The sequence below is a fragment of the Triticum aestivum genome, chromosome 5D (assembly GCF_018294505.1).
Source record: "Triticum aestivum cultivar Chinese Spring chromosome 5D, IWGSC CS RefSeq v2.1, whole genome shotgun sequence".
Lineage (NCBI taxonomy): Eukaryota > Viridiplantae > Streptophyta > Magnoliopsida > Poales > Poaceae > Triticum > Triticum aestivum.
In genome coordinates this window covers 426,135,741-426,161,009 of record NC_057808.1, presented here as the reverse complement: position 1 = coordinate 426,161,009, position 25,269 = coordinate 426,135,741, and the positions used below count along the sequence as shown (strand labels likewise).

At 49.3% G+C, this 25,269-nt stretch overlaps 1 protein-coding gene across 1 annotated transcript; it reads right to left on the bottom strand.

The window, feature by feature from the left end:
- Positions 1–18,251: 18,251 nt before the first annotated feature.
- Positions 18,252–23,578, bottom strand: LOC123122356 (protein DETOXIFICATION 40). Its single transcript, XM_044542544.1, has 7 exons — positions 23,074–23,578; positions 19,854–20,485; positions 19,703–19,759; positions 19,372–19,610; positions 19,128–19,246; positions 18,945–19,031; positions 18,252–18,681 (listed from the first exon to the last, which is right to left on the bottom strand). Exons 1-7 carry the CDS (start codon positions 23,395–23,397, stop codon positions 18,610–18,612), a joined length of 1,530 nt encoding a protein of 509 aa, XP_044398479.1. The 5' UTR covers positions 23,398–23,578; the 3' UTR covers positions 18,252–18,609.
- Positions 23,579–25,269: the final 1,691 nt, after the last annotated feature.

The following is a 25,269-nucleotide window of genomic DNA, read 5'->3' as shown; positions in this document are numbered from 1 at the left end:
CATCCAGGAGCCGGCCGCTCGCGATGCTTAAAAAATCGTATGGTCCAGGTGACCTGACAAAATTGAAAAGACAACAAAAATCTAATCCTTATATAAAGGAACATCAACCAAGAAATAAAAATACAATCAAGACCAAAAATCCTTTGAGCTTGACACCGACGACCATCACCTGCCTATGGCACCAGCACAGCAGCCACCAAATGAAAAATGACGGATCACCTTCACACCCGAGCTCAAAGCGGCTCCATCGCTGATATGCAGCTTTGCGGACCTTCAAGGTAGCTCACCAAAGACGAAACCATTGCCATTGAACGAATCAGACCGGGGCAATACTCCGGACACGCCATCAGACTCTAGATCTGGCACCCCCACCCGACTAAGACGTCGGAGGAGAAAACCATATCTGCCATCAACGAACCACGAACCTAGATCCACCGCCTTCCAGATGCCGCCAATGCAGACCACAATCTGCATCCGCTCTTGGACTACCTCCCAAGCTCCGCGCCGACGCTGGAGCAAACGTCGTCGCAACGGCGGAGCCCGAGGACACAGGTTCACCAAGAGGATGCCGCCGCCGCCACGCCATCCTTACTTGAACAGACTGATTTTCAAAACCATCCCAAACCATGTTGGGAATCGTAGCATAATTTTAAAATTTTCCTACGCTCACCAAGATGCATCTATGGAGTATACTAGCAACGAGGGGAAAGGAGTGCATCTACATACCCTTGTAGATCGCGAGCGGAAGCGTTCCAATGAACGTGGATGACGGAGTCGTACTCGTCGTGATTCAAATCACCGATGACTGAGTGCCGAACGGACGGCACCTCCGCGTTCAACACACGTACGGTGCAGCGACGTCTCCTCCTTCTTGATCCAGCAAGGGGAAGGAGAGGTTGATGGAGATCCAGCAGCACGACGGCGTGGTGGTGGATGTAGCGGGTCTCGGCAGGGCTTCACCGAGCTTCTGCGAGAAGGAGAGGTGTAGCAGAGGGAGAGGGAGGCGCCAGGGGCTGGTGTGTTGCTGCCCTCCCTCCCCCCACTATTTATAGGACCCCTGGGGGGGGCGCCAGCCCTTGGGAGATCAGATCTCCAAGGGGGCCGGCGGCCAAGGGGGGGAAAGGGGGTGGCTTCCCCCACAAGCCAAAGGGGGGCGCCCCCCACCCCTAGGGTTTCCAACCCTAGGCGCAGGGGAAGGCCCAAGGGGGGCGCCCCAGCCCACTAAGGGCTGGTTCCCTTCCCTCTTCAGCCCACGGGACCCTCCGGGATAGGTGGCCCCACCCGGTGGACCCCCGGGACCCTTCTGGTGGTCCCGGTACAATACCGATAACCCCCGAAACTTTCTCGGTGGCCGAAACTGGACTTCCTATATATAATTCTTCACCTCCGGACCATTCCGGAACTCCTCGTGACGTCCGGGATCTCATCCGGGACTCCGAACAACTTTCGGGTTTCCGCATACACATATCTCTACAACCCTAGCGTCACCGAACCTTAAGTGTGTAGACCCTACGGGTTCGGGAGACATGCAGACATGACCGAGACGCCTCTCCGGTCAATAACCAACAGCGGGATCTGGATACCCATGTTGGCTCCTACATGTTCCACGATGATCTCATCGGATGAACCACGATGTCGAGGATTCAATCAATCCCGTATACAATTCCCTTTGTCAATCGGTATGTTACTTGCCCGAGATTCGATCGTCGGTATCGCAATACCTTGTTCAATCTCGTTACCGGCAAGTCTCTTTACTCATACCGCAATGCATGATCCTGTGACTAACGCCTTAGTCACATTGAGCTCATTATGATGATGCATTACCGAGTGGGCCCAGAGTTACCTCTCCGTCACACGGAGTGACAAATCCCAGTCTCGATCCGTGCCAACCCAACAGACACTTTCGGAGATACCCGTAGTGCACCTTTATAGTCACCCAGTTACGTTGTGACGTTTGGCACACCCAAATCACTCCTACGGTATCCGGGAGTTGCACGATCTCATGGTCTAAGGAAAAGACACTTGACATTGGAAAAGCTCTAGCAAACGAAACTACACGATCTTTTATGCTATGCTTAGGATTGGGTCTTGTCCATCACATCATTCTCCTAATGATGTGATCCCGTTATCAATGACATCGAATGTCCATTGTCAGGAAACCATGACTATCTGTTGATCAACGAGCTAGTCAACTAGAGGCTTACTAGGGACACGTTGTGGTCTATGTATTCACACATGTATTACGATTTCCGGATAACACAATTATAGCATGAACAATAGACAATTACCATGAACAAAGAAATATAATAATAACCATTTATTATTGCCTCTAGGGCATATTTCCAACAGTCTCCCACTTGCACCAGAGTCAATAATCTAGTTACATTGTGATGAATCGAACACCCATTGCGTCCTGGTGTTGATCATGTTTTGCTCTAGGGAGAGGTTTAGTCAACGGATCTGCTACATTCAGGTCCGTATGTACTTTACAAATATCTATGTCTCCATTTTGAACACTTTCACGAATGGAGTTGAAGCGACGCTTGATATGCCTGGTCTTCCTGTGAAACCTGGGCTCCTTCGCAAGGGCAATAGCTCCAGTGTTGTCACAGAAGAGAGTCATCGGGCCCGACGCATTGGGAATCACCCCTAGGTCGGTAATGAACTCCTTCATCCAGACTGCTTCCTGTGCTGCCTCCGAGGCTGCCATGTACTCCGCTTCACATGTAGATCCCGCCACGACGCTTTGCTTGCAACTGCACCAGCTTACTGCTCCTCCATTCAAAATATACACGTATCCGGTTTGTGACTTCGAGTCATCCAGATCTGTGTCGAAGCTAGCGTCGACGTAACCCTTTACGACGAGCTCTTCGTCACCTCCATAAACGAGAAACATATCCTTAGTCCTTTCAGGTACTTCAGGATATTCTTGACCGCTGTCCAGTGTTCCATGCCGGGATTACTTTGGTACCTTCCTACCAAACTTACGGCAAGGTTTACATCAGGTCTGGTACACAGCATGGCATACATAATAGACCCTATGGCCGAGGCATAGGGGATGACACTCATCTTTTCTATATCTTCTGCCGTGGTCGGGCATTGAGCCGTGCTCAATTGCACACCTTGCAATACAGGCAAGAACCCCTTCTTGGACTGATCCATATTGAACTTCTTCAATATCTTGTCAAGGTATGTACTCTGTGAAAGACCAATGAGGCGTCTTGATCTATCTCTATAGATCTTGATGCCTAATATATAAGCAGCTTCTCCAAGGTCCTTCATTGAAAAACACTTATTCAAATAGGCCTTTATACTTTCCAAGAATTCTATATCATTTCCCATCAATAATATGTCATCCACATATAATAAGAGAAATGCTACAGAGCTCCCACTCACTTTCTTGTAAACACAGGCTTCTCCATAAGTCTGTGTAAACCCAAACGCTTTGATCATCTCATCAAAGCGAATGTTCCAACTCCGAGATGCTTGCACCAGCCCATAGATTGAGCGCTGGAGCTTGCATACTTTGTTAGCATTCTTAGGATCGACAAAACCTTCCGGCTGCATCATATACAACTCTTCCTTAAGGAAGCCATTAAGGAATGCCGTTTTGACGTCCATCTGCCATATCTCATAATCATAGTATGCGGCAATTGCTAACATGATTCGGACGGACTTCAGCTTCGCTACGGGTGAGAAAGTCTCATCGTAGTCAACCCCTTGAACTTGTCGATAACCCTTAGCGACAAGTCGAGCCTTATAGATGGTCACATTACCATCCGCGTCTGTCTTCTTCTTAAAGATCCATTTGTTTTCTATGGCTCGCCGATCATCGGGCAAGTCAGTCAAAGTCCATACTTCGTTTTCATACATGGATCCTATCTCGGATTTCATGGCTTCTAGCCATTTGTCGGAATCCGGGCCCGCCATCGCTTCTTCATAGTTCGAAGGTTCACCGTTGTCTAACAACATGATTTCCAGGACAGGGTTGCCGTACCACTCTGGTGCGGAACGTGTCCTTGTGGACCTACGAAGTTCAGTAGTAACTTGATCCGAAGCTTCATGATCATCATCATTAACTTCCTCCCCAGTCGGTGTAGGCACCACAGGAACATTTTCCCGCGCTGCGCTACTTTCCGGTTCGGAAGGGGTGACTATCACCTCATCAAGTTCCACTTTCCTCCCACTCAATTCTTTCGAGAGAAACTCCTTCTCCAGAAAGGACCCGTTCTTGGCAACGAAGATCTTGCCTTCGGATCTGAGGTAGAAGGTATACCCAATAGTTTCCTTAGGGTATCCTATGAAGACGCATTTTTCCGACTTGGGTTCGAGCTTTTCAGGTTGAAGTTTCTTGACATAAGCATCGCATCCCCAAACTTTTAGAAACGACAGCTTAGGTTTCTTCCCAAACCATAATTCATACGGTGTCGTCTCAACGGATTTCGACGGAGCCCTATTTAAAGTGAATGCGGCAGTCTCTAAAGCATAGCCCCAAAATGAGAGCGGTAAATCGGTAAGAGACATCATAGATCGCACCATATCCAATAGAGTGCGATTACGACGTTCGGACACACCATTTCTCTGAGGTGTTCCAGGCGGCGTGAGTTGTGAAACTATTCCACATTTCCTTAAGTGTGTACCAAATTCGTGACTTAAATATTCTCCACCACGATCTGATCGTAAGAATTTTATTTTCCTGTCACGTTGATTCTCAACTTCACTCTGAAATTCCTTGAACTTTTCAAAGGTTTCAGACTTGTGTTTCATTAGGTAGACATACCCATATCTACTTAAGTCATCAGTGAGAGTGAGAACATAACGATATCCTCCGCGAGCCTCAACACTCATTGGACCGCACACATCGGTATGTATGATTTCCAATAAGTTGGTTGCTCGCTCCATTGTTCCGGAGAACGGAGTCTTGGTCATCTTACCCATGAGGCATGGTTCGCACGTGTCAAATGATTCGTAATCAAGAGACTCCAAAAGTCCATCTGCATGGAGCTTCTTCATGCGCTTGACACCAATGTGACCAAGGCGGCAGTGCCACAAGTATGTGGGACTATCGTTATCAACTTTACATCTTTTGGTATTCACACTATGAACATGTGTAACATCACGTTCGAGATTCATCAAGAATAAACCATTAACCAGCGGGGCATGACCATAAAACATATCTCTCATATAAATAGAACAACCATTATTCTCGGATTTAAATGAGTAGCCATCTCGAATTAAACGAGATCCAGATACAATGTTCATGCTCAAAGCTGGCACTAAATAACAATTATTGAGGTTTAAAACTAATCCCGTAGGTAGATGCAGAGGTAGCGTGCCGACGGCGATCACATCGACCTTGGAACCATTCCCGACGCGCATCGTCACCTCGTCCTTCGCCAGTCTCCGTTTATTCCGTAGTTCCTGTTTTGAGTTACAAATATGAGCAACCGCACCGGTATCAAATACCCAGGAGCTACTACGAGTACTGGTAAGGTACACATCAATTACATGTATATCACATATACCTTTGGTGTTGCCGGCCTTCTTGTCCGCTAAGTATTTGGGGCAGTTCCGCTTCCAGTGACCACTTCCCTTGCAATAAAAGCACTCAGTTTCAGGCTTGGGTCCATTCTTTGACTTCTTCCCAGTAACTGGTTTACCGGGCGCGGCAACTCCCTTGCCGTCCTTCTTGAAGTTCTTCTTACCCTTGCCCTTCTTGAACTTAGTGGTTTTATTCACCATCAAAACTTGATGTTCTTTTCTGATCTCCACCTCCGCTGATTTCAGCATTGAATATATCTCAGGAATGGTCTTTTCCATCCCCTGCATATTGAATTTCATCACAAAGCTCTTGTAGCTTGGTGGAAGCGACTGAAGGATTCTGTCAATGACCGCGTCATCCGGGAGATTAACTCCCAGCTGAGTCAAGCGGTTGTGCAACCCAGACATTCTGAGTATGTGCTCACTTACAGAACTATTTTCCTCCATTTTACAGCTGAAGAACTTGTCGGAGACTTCATATCTCTCGACCCGGGCATGAGCTTGGAAAACCAATTTCAGCTCCTCGAACATCTCATATGCTCCATGTTTCTCAAAACGCTTTTGGAGACCCGGTTCTAAGCTGTAAAGCATGCCGCACTGAACGAGGGAGTAATCATCAGCACGTGATTGCCAAGCGTTCATAACGTCTTGGTTCTCTGGGATTGGTGCTTCACCTAGCGGTGCTTCTAAGACATAATCTTTCTTGGCTACTATGAGGATGATCCTCAGGTTCCGGACCCAGTCCGTATAGTTGCTGCCATCATCTTTCAGCTTGGTTTTCTCTAGGAACGCGTTGAAATTGAGGACAACGTTGGCCATTTGATCTACAAGACATAGTGTAAAGATTTTAGACTAAGTTCATGATAATTAAGTTCATCTAATCAAATTATTTAATGAACTCCCACTCAGATAGACATCCCTCTAGTCATCTAAGTGAAACATGATCCGAGTTAACTAGGCCGTGTCCGATCATCACGTGAGACGGACTAGTCAAGATCGGTGAACATCTCCATGTTGATCGTATCTTCTATACGACTCATGCTCGACCTTTCGGTCCTCCGTGTTCCGAGGCCATGTCTGTACATGCTAGGCTCGTCAAGTCAACCTAAGTGTATTGCGTGTGTTCCGAGGCCATGTCTGTACATGCTAGGCTCGTCAACACCCGTTGTATGCGAACGTTAGAATCTATCACACCCGATCATCACGTGGTGCTTCGAAACAACGAACCTTCGCAACGGTGCACAGTTAGGGTGAACACTTTCTTGAAATTATTATAAGGGATCATCTTACTTACTACCGTCGTTCTAAGCAAATAAGATGCAAAAACATGATAAACATCACATGCAATCAAATAGTGACATGATATGGCCAATATCATTATGCTCCTTTGATCTCCATCTTCGGGGCACCATGATCATCTTCGTCACCGGCATGACACCATGATCTCCATCATCATGATCTCCATCATTGTGTCTTCATGAAGTCGTCACGCCAACGATTACTTCTACTTCTATGGCTAACGCGTTTAGCAACAAAGTAAAGTAATTTACATGGCGTTATTCAATGACACGCAGGTCATACAAAATAATAAAGACAACTCCTATGGCTCCTGCCGGTTGTCATACTCATCGACATGCAAGTCGTGATTCCTATTACAAGAATATGATCAATCTCATACATCACATATATCATTCATCACATCTTCTGGCCATATCACATCACATACCACTTGCTGCAAAAACAAGTTAGACGTCCTCTAATTGTTGTTGCAAGTTTTTACGTGGTTTGTAGGTTTCTATCAAGAACGTTTCTTACCTACGTATGACCACAACGTGATTTGCCAATTTCTATTTACCCTTCATAAGGACCCTTTTCATCGAATCCGTTCCGACTAAAGTAGGAGAGACAGACACCCGCTAGCCACCTTATGCAACTAGTGCATGTCAGTCGGTGGAACCTGTCTCACGTAAGCGTACGTGTAAGGTCGGTCCGGGCCGCTTCATCCCACAATGCCGCCGAAACAAGATAAGACTAGTAGCGGCAAGAAGAATTGGCAAACTCAACGCCCACAACTGCTTTGTGTTCTACTCGTGCATAGTAACTACGCATAGGCCTGGCTCATGATGCCACTGTTGGGAATCGTAGCATAATTTTAAAATTTTCCTACGCTCACCAAGATGCATCTATATATGGAGTATACTAGCAACGAGGGGAAAGGAGTGCCTCTACATACCCTTGTAGATCGCGAGCGGAAGCGTTCCAATGAACGTGGATGACGGAGTCGTACTCGCCGTGATTCAAATCACCGATGACCGAGTGCCGAACGGACAGCACCTCCGCGTTCAACACACGTACGGTGCAGCGACGTCTCCTCCTTCTTGATCCAGCAAGGGGAAGGAGAGGTTGATGGAGATCCAGCAGCACGACGGCGTGGTGGTGGATGTAGCGGGTCTCGGCAGGGCTTCGCCGAGCTTCTGCGAGAAGGAGAGGTGTAGCAGAGGGAGAGGGAGGCGCCAGGGGCTGGTGTGTTGCTGCCCTCCCTCCCCCCCCCCCCCCCTATTTATAGGACCCCTGGGGGAGCGCCAGCCCTTGGGAGATCAGATCTCCAAGGGGGGCGGCGTCAAGGGGGGGAAAGGGGGTGGCTTCCCCCACAAGCCAAAGGGGGGCGCCCCCCACCCCTAGGGTTTCCAACCCTAGGCGCAGGGGAAGGCCCAAGGGGGGCGCCCCAGCCCACTAAGGGCTGGTTCCCTTCCCTCTTCAGCCCACGGGACCCTCCGGGATAGGTGGCCCCACCCGATGGACCCCCGGGACCCTTCCGGTGGTCCCGGTACAATACCGATAACCCCTGAAACTTTCCCGGTGGCCGAAACTGGACTTCCTATATATAATTCTTCACCTCCGGACCATTCCGGAACTCCTCGTGACGTCCGGGATCTCATCCGGGATTCCGAACAACTTTCGCGTTTCCGCATACACATATCTCTACAACCCTAGCGTCACCGAACCTTAAGTGTGTAGACCCTACGGGTTCGGGAGACATGCAGACATGACCGAGACGCCTCTCCGGTCAATAACCAACAGCGGGATCTGGATACCCATGTTGGCTCCTACATGTTCCATGATGATCTCATCGGATGAACCACGATGTCGAGGATTCAATCAATCCCGTATACAATTCCCTTTGTCAATCAGTATGTTACTTGCCCGAGATTCGATCGTCGGTATCCCAATACGTTGTTCAATCTCGTTACCGGCAAGTCTCTTTACTCGTACCGCAATGCATGATCCTGTGACTAACGCCTTAGTCACATTGAGCTCATTATGATGATGCATTACCGAGTGGGCCCAGAGTTACCTCTCCGTCACACGGAGTGACAAATCCCAGTCTCGATCCATGCCAACCCAACAGACACTTTCGGAGATACCCGTAGTGCACCTTTATAGTCACCCAGTTACGTTGTGACGTTTGGCACACCCAAAGCACTCCTACGGTATCCGGGAGTTGCACGATCTCATGGTCTAAGGAAAAGACACTTGACATTGGAAAAGCTCTAGCAAACGAAACTACACGATCTTTTATGCTATGCTTAGGATTGGGTCTTGTCCATCACATCATTCTCCTAATGATGTGATCCCATTATCAATGACATCCAATGTCCATTGTCAGGAAACCATGACTATCTGTTGATCAACGAGCTAGTCAACTAGAGGCTTACTAGGGACACGTTGTGGTCTATGTATTCACACATGTATTACGATTTCCGGATAACACAATTATAGCATGAACAATAGACAATTACCATGAACAAAGAAATATAATAATAACCATTTATTATTGCCTCTAGGGCATTTTTCCAACAAACCATAGGACCGATCGCCTTGTCAGAGTAGGATCTGAAGAAACTTTATTCAGTGCCCTCATCGCCGCCACCAAAGCCGAGACGATAAACAACATAAAAACATAAACAACGAGAGTAAAATATGAGCCACAGCGTGAATCCGACGACCCCCTTGCCACCGACGACCGAGGTCGCCGCCGGAGGACAGCCACCGGAGGGCAGCGGCGGTGGAGACTCCTGGCGGCTGGAGATCGCCTTTCTTTCTTTGAGAGAAATAAAGAACGTGAGATAATTAACAAAGAGTAAAGATCACCTTCATGGAAAATGTTACTGTGTAGTAGTATGACGTTACTTAGCTAATCGGTACACTACTCCAAGCGCACCCTCCTTTGCCCCTCGCCTGGGACTGTGAATGCTGCCGCCGATGGTCTCCGGGCCGCCGTGGCACTGGCCTTGACCCGACTGCGGCCGAGCTCCTCGGCGCACAAACCCTACCCCCACCCGTCCCATCCGACCTCTCAACCGTGAGACGCTCCGTCGGGCAGCTCTTGCCGCCTCCGCCTCCCGCTTCCGAGTGCCGTCCTCTGCCGTGGCCGTGAGTATCACCACCTCTTCGAGGAGGAGAGACCCTCCCCGCCCCCTCCGCTCTCCTTCCGCGGTCACGCACAAACGTGACGCGTCGGCCGCGAGCGACATGCCTCTGCTTACCAGCAGTGGCGGAGCCAAGGGGGGACGAGCAGGCCCCCGCCCCCAAGGATCGAGCGATATACTTGGAGAAGTACAGGCAACGAGCCCATAATCGCACGTACAACGTAGTTGGCCCCCCTAATCTCAAGTTCTTAACGTGTACTTTACAAAAAAGAAGAGAAAAAAGCCCACTAGCGGCCAGTTGACAACGTAACCTCCAATCTAAATCTCTTGGACTCCGTTCTTTCGTCCGTAATTAGCATGTACGTGGGTAGAGATTATGGGGGCTTCATACGGCGAGTTGACGACGCAACGTACTAAACTGGTTCAGCCAACAAAACTATCAGGTTAGCACATCACGGTATACTAATTTCTCTTGATTTTCATCTCCTATCAGTTTTGAAATTATACATTAGATTTAGTTGTTTTATTTTGTGATTTGAGATGCTATTAAGAATTCATATCTTGTACGCATCCTAGAAATTTTCGTGATGCAGATTATCTTGTATGAGTTCCTTTTTGTGGTGTAAAAATGTCCTATGTTGACTGTATGAGTATAGAATTCAGAAATTAAAATTCCTCAACTACGAAGAGAAAAGACACTGCCAAACAACACTAAGATTAATTCGTTCTCTAAACTGGTTGCTTCTGAAACTGAGATTCCTATCTTATGAGGAGTAAAAACGCTGCCAAACGTTTCGAAAAAAAACCCACTGCCAAACACCATGAAGATTAATTCGTTTTCTAAGCCGGTTGTTTTGAATTGTCAAATTGTTAATGAAGCTGACGTGCAAGTGCTCAACCTTGTTCTCGATAATCATCTTTTGTACTAGATTTTTTTATCCATACTTGGCTTGGCCCCCTCTATACCCAAATCCTGGCTCCACCCCTGCTTACCAGTTCCTGTCTGCTACATGTTCGACCAAATGGTTTAAGTGCCCGTTTTCGCCTTTCCCCTATTTCATAAGAGCATCTCCAACAGCCGCGCTTCGCGCCGCGCGCTAAAAACTAGTTTGCCGCGCGCTGTTCGCCTGGTTTTGCGCGGCCGCCAGCGCTGGCTCCAACAGCCGCGCTAAAATGCAGCGCGCACGCCGCTCCAGCAGCGCGCAAAAAATGCAGCGCGCGACTCGCCGGGGCATTGCATATATGGCATTTTGGACACAAAATGAAGTTGAAACATTCAAACTGCAATGAACATGACATATAAAATTTCACACAAACAAGTTGATGAAGAAAAGTTCATGCCCACAAGTTCAAAATCATGCCCACAAGTTCATCCAACCAAGTTCAAAATGCAAATCAAGTTCAAGACACAAATGAAAGACACATCATTCCTCGTCCTCGTCTTCGTCCTCGTCCTCATCTTCGGAAGACGATTCTTCCGCCTCCGAAGATGAATCTTCCTCCCTCTCCTCATCGCGCACCGCATCACGTGAAGCTCCGACGGTGTTGGCAAGATCTTCAACGGCATCTTCATGGAAATGTGTGTGAGGAGGCACATCGAAAGACATTCCGCCCATGGCGGCCGGAGGTGCACCCATGCCTCCCATGAGAGAAGCAAAACTCATGCCTCCCATGGTGGCCATAGCGTCGGGGGGTGCTCCAAAGCCAGCCATGCCTCCCATGGCACCTAAACCGCCCACGGTACCTCCAAAGCCACCCATGCCACCCATGGCGCCGAGGCCACCGCCACCCATCGCACGAACCATGGCTCTTTTTTGGATCAAGACTTCTTCACGGGCAAGATTGACATACTCCTTTTGCGCCGCATTGAGGTTAGTGTGTCCAAGAAGAAGAAGTGTTTCTCCCATTCCAACAATCTAGTTCGCTCCTCATTGCTCACCTTCCTCTCCTCCAAAGCCACCTTCCTCTCCTCGGCCGCCACCCTCCTCTCCTCGGCCGCCAACCTCCTCTCCTCGGCCGCGGCATCTTGGTTCCTTGCCATTTTCCTCACCTCGTTGGCTTCTTTTCTTGCCTTCACAATAGCTTCCATAGCATTTTTGAGCTCATCATCTCCTTTCCTCTTCTTCTTTTCGGTTTTGTCTTTCTTGCACCCATCCAGTCGCTTTGGCTTCGAGTATGAAACCGAGTTGGGTGTGGGGCTTCTCTTGCCGTCATCACTTGATGCATCATCCTCCTCATCATCATCATCCAACTCAATTGTTCGCTTGCGTTTGTTGCTCAAATGCAAATCATCCAAATCTTCACGCTTCTTCCATTTCTCATCATCCTTTAACACGTTATAGCAATGGGGCAAGGTAAAGACCCTTCCTTCTTGATCTTCCCCTTCTTGGTTTTCCTCTCCTCTTCTTTGAACAAGTTTTGCGCAATGTTGTACTACATGAAAACAGAGCAAGTTAGCACCAACAACAAGTATGATGAACATGTATGAAATGCCACTTACTCTATCGTCCTCATTTGTGCCACTTGGGTTCAACTTGTCAACCGCCTTTTGACAGGCCGCCCACTTTTGACAATCCGAGTTGATTGTCGACCATCGGGACCGAAGTGATCTCTCGGAGCGGTCAATTCCACTCACGTTGTGAACATCGGAGTGTTCTTTCATCCGCCCCCAATAAGCATCTCTACTTTGATCACCTCCAACGGATGGATCCCTCGACACTTGCAACCAAGTATTGCATAGTAAGATGTCATCGGCGTTGGTGTAATTGCCCGCTCTTCCTTTCGGTGCGTCGACAATGCCCTCACCCTCCTCGTCCACCTCGAACTCATGGTCTTCGAAATGCATGTCATTGGTTTGAGACCAATGCGAATTGTTGGAGCCAACACCCATCATTGACATGTATGCATCATCATTGAGACTACAAAGTTTTTTGAACAATGCAAATAAGCTATCTATATGTGAATGCATTGAAAAAATAACAAAAAAAATGAAAAGTTGGAATTTTTTTACCTTGGGGGCATTTCGTCGAACATGTTGTGCGCGTCGGCCGCCGGCTCAACGAGTGAGCTCGCCGGCGCTTTGGTAGCCGCCGCGCCCGTCGCACGCCCTGCAAGCTTCTTCCTCCTCGCCTTCGAGGTGCCGGAGCCGTCCGCCGCCTTGTTTTTCTTCGCCGATGTCTTTCCCTTCTTTGGCCGCGCCGCATTGGGGAGCTTTGAGGAGGGGGCGGCGGCTCGGGCCGGCGCCGGCGCGACGCCACCCGCCGCCGAGGTCATCCGCGGCGGCATGAAGAGGCCGCGCGCGAGGCCGATGGTCGGAGGAGCTCCGGCGGAGGCGAGGCCAACACCACCCGGGCTAGGGTTTGCGGCGGCGGCGGCGGCCGTGGTGGAGGGGTCACGGCTATAGGATGGGGTGAGCGGGGTGCCGACGCGTGCGTCCATGGGGTGCAGTTCGCCGGCACCGGCGCGCGCGGGGCGTAGGAGGCGGAGAAGAGAGAGTGCAGCGCGAGCGCTCGAGTGTGCCGCGCGTGGAAGCGGGCGTCCCAAATACACAGCGGGAGATAGCGAATCCGACCGCGCGCCCAACTCCTTATACCGCGCACGCTGGAGCCATCCGCCGGGTTGCGCGCGTGCTAAACTTTCAGAAAATCATGATCCTGCGCTACTAGCCCCATCTGGAAATTCGACTGGTCTTGATCATTTCGTACTAAGGCTGTACACATTTGGCCTTTTGATGGATGCCAGTCCCCGTGGCATGTTCGTTTATGGGAGCCTTGTTTTCTAGTAAGTGAGAATGCTACAGACTGCAGGAGGCATTGAACGGTTTGTTTCTTCTTTTGTCCGTGTAAGAGCATCTCCAACAAAGGCGCTATATAAGCGACGCGTGGATCCTATTTGAAGTCTCCAGCAGCCGCACAAAAAACACGCGCGCTATAACTAATGCAGCGTGCGCATTAAAAAGGTATCGCGCGTAGCATATTTAGTGCGCCCGGTCGCGCGCGCTTCAAACTCTGGGCTGCTGCAGATGGACCGCTTGATTGGGACCGCTGGACTCGCGCGCGCTGCATATTTTACGGCGCTTGTTAGAGCAAACGTCTTCTAGCGCCCTAAAAAACTACTTGCGCACTGTAAACCCATTTTTTGAGCGCCACGCATTGGGCGGCTGTTGGAGATGCTCTAAATATTTTGCTGCCCTGTCATACAATTTCTGAACATGACATAAAAAATGGATCACAATGCATTCATGTGGAGGAGATTGGGGATCAAACAGGCATTTGGGGAACAATTTCAGACCGATACAACACCAGTTTTGCATCCATTTAATTTGCCCTGAATGATGGTTGCTTCCTCATTTGCAGTGTAAATATTTTGCTGCCCTCTCATACAGTTTCTTTTTGTTTGCAGGGTCATGTTCATGTTTACTTCGAGATCCAATCTTGAAGAGCATTGAACTCTTCAAATATGACCAGCTCCGAACTGCTGCGAACTTGTGGTACTTATCTACCATTCTGAGATAGCTATCTATTTTATTTGGCTGACCTGTTTTCATGACCATCCCCTTCTGTGCCTCAAGCCATTTTAGTATTGACATGGTTATACGAAAGACCATCTTTGTTTGTAAATAGGTAGTACATGTGCAGTCAAACTTATCTAACTTTGTTTGACAAATTATATGAAAGATTGTATAGCTTCATCGTGTGAAACCAGCGCTATTAGCTGTGAAATTAAATTTTATAATATCACAGTAAGATTAAGAAACATAAATACTACATGAGCGATGAGGGGAGAATATACCATTTTTGCATAACCATTGGACTAAAAGTTTTCACATGACTTGGACCAAAATATTATGGACCCCAATATAAATCGAATGTCCGATTTTTTACCATGACAAGTCGAATGGCCGGGATGGCAAATTATATTGTCATGGGGATGGCTTTTTCTTTAGCAAGCATGGCAAATCCTCGCCAAGGTTAGTTCTTTGCCAAGATTTGTCGTGCTTGCTGAAGGACATTCTCATCCTCGTGACAATATAATTTGTCATCTGGGGCGTCCGATTTGCCATGGTTAAAGAATCTGACGTTAGATTTTAACATTCCTAAAAAAACATCCAGTACTCCCTGCAGCATTGCCTAGTTAATACTGCAGAGTAATAATTCGTCATTAATTTTATTTATTTCCGACTCCCTGTGTTCCGGAAAGGTTGTCTTACATTTGTACAGATGTTTACATATATCCGTATCTAGACAAATCAAAGTCAACCTTTTTTGGGCGGAGGTAATACAATCTTCCCTGCAGACCATTGTTCTCATAGATACAAACGAAATAATAAGTGACTAAAGCATGTTTCTAGGTTCTAATTAAGGTAGTCCAATCTGAAGCTACAATCGGTGGTCTTGGTCAATATAATGAACTTGGTCATAAACCACATTGCATAGTTTCATGTCATGACCAACTCAATCGCGGGCCACTTACTTTTACTTATAGAAGGCATGACCAATCCATTGTTCCACTTCCTCCTCTTCTTCTACCTCGGTACCCATACGTCTAAAGATATCGGTCTGTGTGTAGGTTGGGATGCAGTGAGTGCTTCTTTAAGTGGTTCTTCCTCCGTCGAACTCTTCCACCCCTCGGAGAGCCTTGGTTCTTACGTCGACGGCAATCACACATGTCTTGTAATCCTGGTGCATCGGCTTGGTCAGGATGTAAACCACGTCGTCGTCATGGCGGCTCACAACAGGGTTACAAACGCGGAGCCTTGTCAAGACCGGCTTTTCCTCCGCGTCTTGGTCGTCTGGCTCATCAGGCAGCAGGCTGGAATGTGTCGTGTGGTCCACCATGATCTTGGAAGCTTTCAGGTGGCGGCCTGCCACTTCACCCATGGGTCCTTCATCCTCCAGGTGTCCGCTTGCCAGTCTCCGGAGACGACGGTGGTGCGGACGCCGGGGCTGTACATGGCGAAGTACTTGATGGCGCCAACGCCACCGATGATGTCCCGGACGGTCGGCCCCTTGGCTTTGAGATCGGAGTGGTAGACCATGCTTTGGAGCTGGAGATCGGACTCCGGCGGCGACGGCAGCGGGATGAAGCGCAGCACGTCGTTGTTGCAGCCCCGGAGCACGTCGTAGACGAGGATGCCATGCCAGAGGTCAACCCAGCCAATCGAGCCGTGCCTTCCTCCAATCGTGATCACCTTGTTCGTGACAGCGTACTTGTACTTCTTGTTCGTCGGCCAGTCGACGTGGACCAGCTTGCTGCTCCATGCCAAGGTTTCGGAGTCGAAGAGGTGGATGTAGCGCGTCGTATGACGATCATGGCGTGTGAAGGGGTCTGAGACGAGGGTGGCGATGAAGAACTTATCGTCAGCCCGACAGCTCAGGATCCCGACCTTCCTGTACCCGTAAAGCTGTTGGGGCTCGGGGATCATAAGAAGAAGCAGCGGACGTCCGCCGGTGCCACCGCCGGCGCGGTAGACGAAGAACTCGTCCGAGCGGCCGTGCCCTCGTCCCTGCGGACGGGGGACGGAGACGCGGATGAGCGCGAGGTCGTCATCCGTGGCGACGACCAGCGGCGGCTCGGGGAACGCGTCGGGTGGCAGGCCGGGGCAGTGGACTGCGAGGTGGGAGACGCGCGGCGGGCGGGCGATCCAGAAGGTGACCTGGATGGGGCCGCCGTTGCTCCTGGCGGCGGCGGCCGTGGTGGCGTTGCGCTCGCCGTCGATGTAGGCCAGCGGGTCGAGGAGGACCGTCCCTGGAGGAGTTGGGGAGTCCGGGTCGTCTTCACTGTCGTCGGCGCGGCCGGCTGGACGGAGCCAGGCATGAGCCATGGAAGCTGGGGCTTGAGAAAGGGAGGAGGAAATGGCGGCGGAGCAGATTGATTACGGCGTACCCTAAAAACTGCGCCGTGAGTAATTTCGGGTTTTATTCAGCTACTTGGGCTGGGCACCGATGATGAAAAATGTACTTTGGGCTTTCTTTATGCATTTTTATCTTTTGTTAGAAAAAAAGTGTAGGATTTGGGCCGAGCCCAAAATAACGCTTATATTTACAAAATATCCAGTTACGCCAATTCTCACATGCTCCAATGCTCCCATTCAAAAAAAAAAGGTGAATTTAAATGAGATATGGCACACAATTGTGCCCATAAAATAAATTATAGCTAGCTACATACTACTCCCTCTGTCTCATAATATAAGAACGTTTTTCAAGCTGTTTAGCTTGAAGAACATTCTTATGTTATGAGACGGAGGGAGTTCTATTTAGCAACGGAAACATGACAAGAGATCTGATCATAGAAAAACCAAAACCAAAATGAAATATAATGCGGCTCTTTTGGGGGTGTTTTTCTAATTCTGAGTTCAAATGCTCCTGTTATGAACAGTAGAATCCGAAAAAATCAAGGGAAAAAGAATTGATTAAGAAACATTGCTTAGTTTTTTAGCATCTATTTTTGAAAGTATTACGAAATGTTTTTTCTTCACGGGAATTTGCACACATGTAGAAAACTGAAAAATGTTTGTTACCAAAAATCAATTTTGTATTATTTTTAAACTATTTTTTATTTTTGCATTTGAGATTGAGTGTAGAAACTCCGTGTCAATGGCTCTTCTCCCCTCTTAGCAATTTAACCGAACTAGATCTTGATGATATCATTGCATTAACTAGCGATAATCCAAAGATGAGCCCAGGCTCATCTACTCCTTAATGAATATTAAATTCGACAGAAATAGCAGAAAAAAAAAGTTGGCAACAAAGATGCTTGAGTGTGCTAGGAGGGTGCAAATTTTCATTGTGAGATGACACTCGAGGAGTTCTAGGTGAAAAAAAAACACAAATTCAAATCTCCAGAACACCTTTTTGGCGTTTACTTCATAGCTGAAATCTGTTTTGTTGGCACTAGCAAGCGATTACCACTTACCGCCCGAATAGTGTGTGGTTTCCATGTAATAATTTGGATGTCTTTGGCAATGCAATTTATATTTTACAAAGTCAGAGAGTGTGTATTGAAGTGTTGCAAACAAGTAGCGAATGTTACTCTCAAAAGATACAAGCACTATCATGCAACACTTGAATGGGTGGTTAGTGAAGTTCACGAAGTATGTCCGCAATTTGGTAGGCAACAAGTACTGGGGGGCGGGGGGCGGTGAAGCTTGTCAACATGGGTTTCAGTTTTGAAGATCTCATCACATCAAAGACAATGGTGAGAAGTGGCAAGACAATGATGAAAAGAGATTATCAATTGGGTCCACAGTTTGAGAGAGAGAAGAATTTCAAGACCAAAGGATGAGAGAATCTTATGACATCATGCTTTAGATTGCTTTTGCATGCCTCCCATACTATATGCACACAGCTAATGGATTTTTATTGACCGCTGTACCCCTAGTGCAGTCCAACAATATTGATATCTCACACAAAAAAAGTGATCTCATCCACACTAATCTATCATCGCCATAGAATCCCGTTACTCGCTAGTAACATGACAAGATCGCCGCTGCTACCGTGCTTGCGAAGCGGGAATAGCAGAACGGAAGTAGGGAATTTCAATGGTGAATTGCACGATGAACAATGCACTTTACACATTTTAGGGAGATCAACTTGCGAACGGACCACATTTCCGTTGATCATATACAGGATCCACTGTTTCATTCTTGGCCTGCTAATAGAGGCATCTTGTTGCCTTCCCATTTGTTCAATCTTTTCCTCGCTTCGGCCACCTGCAATCAGATCAAGAAGGTAAGTCTTGTGTGTTTCTCGTAGATAACCACCAGGTCACCATCCACCTGCTAATCTTGTAATGTGAGTGTAGCGTATTGGTGTTTTTTTGGGGTGTTCAACATTGCAATGTGTGACTTGTTAACTAATTTGTACTCCCTCCGTAAAGAAATATAAGAGCGTTTAGATCACTTAGTGAAACCATTGCAGTCTTGCATGCAGGTCCTAATGTCTATTACGGTCGAGGAGAATCTCATATGTGTACCTCTTTGTTCCAGTCGGTCCTCACGGTAACCCACACCAGGATCACAGTCTGCATAAAGGTACCTCCAATCATACCGCTCCATATGCCCTGCATTTTGTGTCATCCACTCTGTTATATGTCAAGAAAATGATATGCATGATTGATCGGGGTGAGACTGTCCAGAACCATCCACGGATGCCTTACCGCCGCACCGAGGTCGAAGTAGAAGCCGAGGAGGCAGCCAAGAGGGATGCCGACGACGTAGTAGCAGCCGACGTTGACGTAGGCGACGAACGCTTGCCACCCACACCCCACGGCCACCCCTGCTCATAACATCCACATCAGTGTGCATCCAAACGAATTTAATGCTTTTGGTTGCTTCTGTCTAAAGCTGAGAGCCCCAAAACTGAACAGAAAAAAATTATCTTCTCTGTGTGTTCTGGTATACCTGACAATACTGGCTGGATGCCGTTGAGGATGAGGGTGAGCGCCAGGAGCGGCGTCAGCTTGGACACCGCTGCCGCCACATCGTCGCCCCCCGTGTAAATGTAACTGATGTAGTCACGGAAGAACAGGATGACTATCGAGATTATCGCCGCCAAGATGAACGACAGCACCGTCACCACCACCACCGAGAACGCCGCCGACTTGGGGTTGCCCGCGCCAAGCTCATTGCTCACCCTCACGCTGTATTGCAAAACATGCATGTAAGAATCCAGTTCATTTCACCTGGTGCAGTTAAAGCAAGTGAAAACTTTACAAGTGGTTAACAACTTTACCTAGCTGCTGCATTGAATCCAACTGAGATCATGAACACCCATCCTGAAATGGTCATGCTGCAAGCACACATAAACACAACAGAATGATTAGTTGTGCCATCATCTCGGCAGACCAGGCAATCAGAGACAAGTTCAGATAAAAACCAGTTACCAGACAGAGAGCGATGCGAGAGCCATTTCGGGGTCCTTGAGGAGGCCAGCAATGAGCACCAGTATCTGGAAGTACCAAGTCTCGAGGCAGAGCATGATGGCGGAGGCCAGGGACAGCTTGAAAAACTCGGGCAACCCGGAGAACGCCTGGACGGAGAACCCAGTCCACGTGAGGCGGCACCGGCTGCTGGTGACGATATAGATGAACTGCCCAATGACGATGATCCACCAGCTGACGCTGAGCATGAGCGAGGCGCCCAGAAGCCCCAGCCCAAACTTGTAGACGACGAGGTAGCTGAGGACGAGGTGGACGGCAAGCGTGGCCGTGGAGATGTAGGCACTGGGCGCCATGATGCTCTGCGCCTGCATGAACTTCTGGATGGGGAAGTTGGCGGCGTAGGCAAAGATCTGTGGGATGAGGCCGTAGACGAAGATGGCCGCGGCGCTGGCTATCTCGGGGGACTCGCCGAGGAGGATGAGAATGGGGCGGGAGAACGCGTAGAGGACGGCGAGCGGGATGCCGGTGGCCATGAGCAGGACAGTGGAGCGTTGCATGTAGATGCCCAGCATGTCGAACTTGTTCGCGCCGTACGCCTGCCCACATAGAGTCTCCACCGCGCTCCCCATGCCAAGCTGCAAAGCATTGCAGAGTTGGTCAATTATAATTCTAGTTTTGTAATTCCAAAATGCTTCGGCTTTCTGAGAAACTGATGTGGAGTGGTTTTGAAATTGCGTAACCTGACTGAAATAATTATGTAATGCATATATAAATGAATCTCAAGTTAAGAAATAGGGAATGAAATAATTGACAAATGCATGTGCAATATATCTGCAATTATGCATTGGGAAAGAAATATGATAGAAATCCTGTGCAAATGTGCATTCAAATTTCAATTTTGTATTTGAAATTGCTTTAGCTTTTACTGCCTTTTGTAAATATATGTGAAACATTTTTTAAAATGTTAAATGGCTGTGTATGGATCTGAAGTGTATCTTTTAACTTGGAATGCATTTGAAAAAAAAAATCCGTAAAAAAAGTGATACTTCAGCTTGTGGCACTTTTCGGAAACGTATCTTTTGTTTGCGGCATGTTTTCATGGTGTATATGAAATTCCTGAATTTTAGACTGTGGCACTTGGTCTGAATATGCGAGGATCTTCTGAAATTTAGGAAAACGCTGTGTAATTAATCCGACGTGCATCTTAACTAGCTCCGGAATGCATTCATATGAATGATCCGTGCAACATTTACTGGAATTGGGCTAAAGAAAACTAAAATGAACTTTTGAAAAGGAGAGTTTGGAACTAGAAAGTTCAATTATTGTTTTCAATTACAGGGCCCGCCAAATTAGCTACGAGTACAGCAGGCTGAGGACAGACACTGTCCTCCCCGCAAGAAAAGATAGCGTCTGAATGTGAAAACAGTGGTGTAGGGCGAAAGCATTGAGGGCAGGGCAGTGTCTCCCACGTGTGTTGGGTTGGATCTACTCACTCAGATTCTAGTCCCTACATCCATAACCAGTCGTGAAGTAGGTGAGAACTACTCACAGGCTAGAATGGAGGATCGAAATAATTGGTAGTGGTAGGAAGACACGAGCGCCTGATGTGACTTTTTGTTTCGACAGAGTAAAAGGAGCTCGTGATGCGACGTGACATGACGCGCCGGACCGGAGAAATCGCATCCCTGCTGCACCGAAGGTCGTCCAAAGGAGCAAAGCCAACGCTGCAGTCCGGAAGGACCGAGCCTGTCGTTGAGTAGTACGCACTCGTGGTCAATGATAATAAGCACGCGAACAAAACAAGGCCGGTTCACTTCTTCATCGGCGGGGTTGCGCTGCAAACGCCGGTCGATGCTCGCTGGAACCGGGCGCTCGTAGAATTGATTGATTGATTAGTCGTCTGAGCGCAATCTAGATTCTCGGCCAGGCATCGACTGTGGCACTTCTCTGAATATACGAGGAAGCTACGAAATAAAATGCACCTGGAGTTCATTTTGTGACATTTCGGCTTGCGGCGATTTCTTTCGGTGGCTCTGAAATGCATTTGGGTTCCAGTGAAAATTCTGTGGCGTTTCAGTTTGCGGCGATTTCGGAAAATGCACCTGAAGTTCATTTTGCGGCAAGACCGGGATAAAATGGAAACATGTAACAAATTTCAAAATGATTGCAATTAACTCGTTTCTAAAACAATATTGCAATAAGAGCGTATGAGATCAAGTCTGAAAATAAGAGCATTTGAATCGGACTTGAAGCCATAAGAAATGCATTCTCGAATGTAATTCAAACTCCATGTTTGATAGGTCAAAAAAGAAATAACCAAGTTCGATTGTTATTTTTATTACACGACCCACCAAAACAGTTACGTATAAATACAGTACGTCACTAAAAAATTTACTGTAGGCTGAATAGGCACTGTCCTGTCCTCCCCGCGAAGGCATTGAGGGCGCACAGCGTGCACCGGTGGCAGCGGCATCCTCATTCACTCCCACGTGTGTTCCGTCGGGTTGGATGATCTACTTGTAGATTCTAGAGGGAGGGTGGCTACGGGTCTCACTTACCTACCGCCGTTCCACAAGTCCATAACCAGTCGTCATGTATCTATCTATCTATCTATCACGTAGGTGAGGACAACTCACAGAGGATGAGATCTGAGAATTGAATTGCACGAGCTGGAACCGATGATTGAAGAATTGGTACGAAGGCACGAGGTAAGCTCATGATGCGACATGTTTTCAAAAGAGAGAAAAGGAACTCTGGATGTGACATGGCATGATACGCCGGAGAAATTGCACCTCCTTTTTCACATTTCTTGGCCAAAGCAAAAGCAAACACTGCCCAGCCTCTTTGTTCAGTAATTTCAAAAAAAAAAAAAAAAGGGGTGTTGGTAGATTGACTTGAATAGTAATAATCCGAGGCACGCACTATTACCGGAGTGTCAGACTGTCCCGTAATAGTGAGTGCCTTATATGTAATGGACTGTTATGGAGTACAAGGTAGAGTACTAGAAGATAATCTATCTTCAATTTTTGTTAAAAAGAATACTATTACCGAAGTACTAGTTTGCATCATGTGGATTTCCCTCGCAAAAAAAGAAAAAACATCCTGTGGATTCGGCCTCGGAAAGGAAAAGGCGGCCGGGATTGCACGATCGGGTGCGTAATCCATCGAGGATTGCGTAATAATGTAATCTAGGACTAGGAGGAGGAGGGGGCGTGGGTCGTACCATGAGGCCGTAGGCGAAGACCTGGATGCCGGTGTTGCCGAGGGAGGCGGCGGCGAGCTCCAGCGTGCCCAGGTGGCCGGAGAAGATCTGCGTGGACATGGACATGAGGTAGTTGATCATGTACACCAGCACGGCCGGCGCCGCCAGCCGCACCAGCATCCGCATCTCCACCGCCGTCGCCGCGCACATCCGCCGCGCCCACGGCACCGACTCGTCGCTCAGGATGCTCTCCAGCCGCTTGCTGGCCTCCCCGTGCCCCTCCTCGCCCTCGCTGCCGGCCGGCGGCGGCAGCAGCGGGCTCTGCAGCTTGCTGTCCGCAGCCATGGGTGCGTGAGTGCTGTCTGGGTGCGGGTGTGGTGTCTTCCTGCCTGCCTCTGTTTCCTGTGGCGGAGGGCGGAGATGCAGAGGAGGACTGGAGGAGCTCTGCTCGGCGCTGTCCCGTGTGTGGGCTATATAAATCAACAAAGCTGCGGTGGCGGCGGCGGCCACGGAAAAAAATAGGAATTGGGTTGTGGCTGCTATGTGTGTCCTTTTGGCTCGCCTCCTCCGGAAATACGGAGTTTGGTTTGGGTTTTTGCTCTCACGCCTATTGGTTTGGTTTTGCGGTTGGAGCGCGTGTGCGAGAGAGCATGTTTGTTGTATCTGCCGGCACGCACACTTCGGAAATTGCTGCATCTTTACTGACTTAGTTTGGTCTCTCATGGCATGCGAGTGATTCGTAGTACTCCCTCCGTCTAGGTGTGTAAGTCACCTTACCAAAACCAAATAATCCCAAAACACTTAGGCACGATACATTAACTCCCTCCTCGTTTCTTGTTTCATGGCATATCAACCAAACCAATAAGAGATGTGGGTCATGCATGCTTTCAATGACTTGAGACTACTATACATGACATGCAGTGGTTAGTTCATTGCATGCAATTCTATTAATTAGCAAAAAAAATAAAATTCTCTCGTTTTCCCCTTCGCCTTGGTCGTGGTGCACAACCTAAGATGACTTATACACCTAGACGGGGGGAGTACTACTACAGTATTTACCCAAAAAGGGTTTCCCCGCTTTGTATTCCAAAGCAAACCACCATAGACACATCGCAATGCTGGGGCGAGCAGCACAACAAGCCCAAAGAAAAAAAAAATGCCAACAACGGCAGCTCGACAAAGCACGGATGATCCGCGACCGCTACGCCCTCCGGAAACAAACCATCACAGCCCGAGGCTCAGATCTACCGCGAACTAAGCAGCACCTCCAAGAAGGGATGCGACGCCCACGACGCGGCTGCCCGGACAAGTCCTTAGGGTTTCCCCCAGTACGCGGAGGGAGGTGGGGGATAGCTACTCCCGACACCCTCCAAGAAGGGATAGTGGCACCCGCCGGTGTCACCGCATCGGAGCCGGATGAACCGGCAAGGATTTCTCCCGCACGCCAAACCCCACCAGCCAATCAAAGCCGACCAGCCAAACCACCGCCCAACTATGCGCCATCACGGTTGTGCCGCCACCAACACCGTCTCGCTGCGAACACCACCACGAGGCCAAGAAGAGCGGAGAGAGGATCTGAGCGATGGGAGCAGCAGCATCAAGGCCGAGCGGGAGGGAACCACCTCCACCGCCGTCGTGCGGGAGGCCCGCACCTCCGGCACCGTCGCGGTAGCCGTCCGGACACGGCAGCGGGGCATAGCAGGCCACCCCTGGCCCGGCCAGGCCCGAAACGGGCCCGCTAAGCCCCGCCGGCCACGCTGCAGCAAGCTGGCGTCGACGCCGCCAGCCCCCGCCGATCATCGCCGCTCGCCCACCGCCTCCTGAAGGCCATGCCGACGCCACGCCTGTCGCCGGCCCGTCCCGACCCAGATGAAGCCCGAAGGGCCCAGATCTGGGCCAGGCGGGCGCCCCCAGCCCGTGCCGCCGCGCTGCCCCGCCGCCCAGAGCTCGCCCTCGCCGCCGCGCAGGACCGCCGCCGCATGAAGACACCGCCCGGAGCCGCTCCGTCCTGCGCCGGAGAAACCCTAGACGGGGAAGGGCCGGGGGCCGCCGCCACCAACGTCGCCCGGGCTAGGCCCGAGGCGGGCGCCGGCGACGGCGGCGGGGAGGAGGAGGAGGGAGGGGGACACGCGCGGGGACGGAGGGGAGGCACGGCCGGCCGCCCGCGGGGCGGCGCGGTCGCGGACGAGAGAGGGAGGTGACAGCAAACTTTGGATG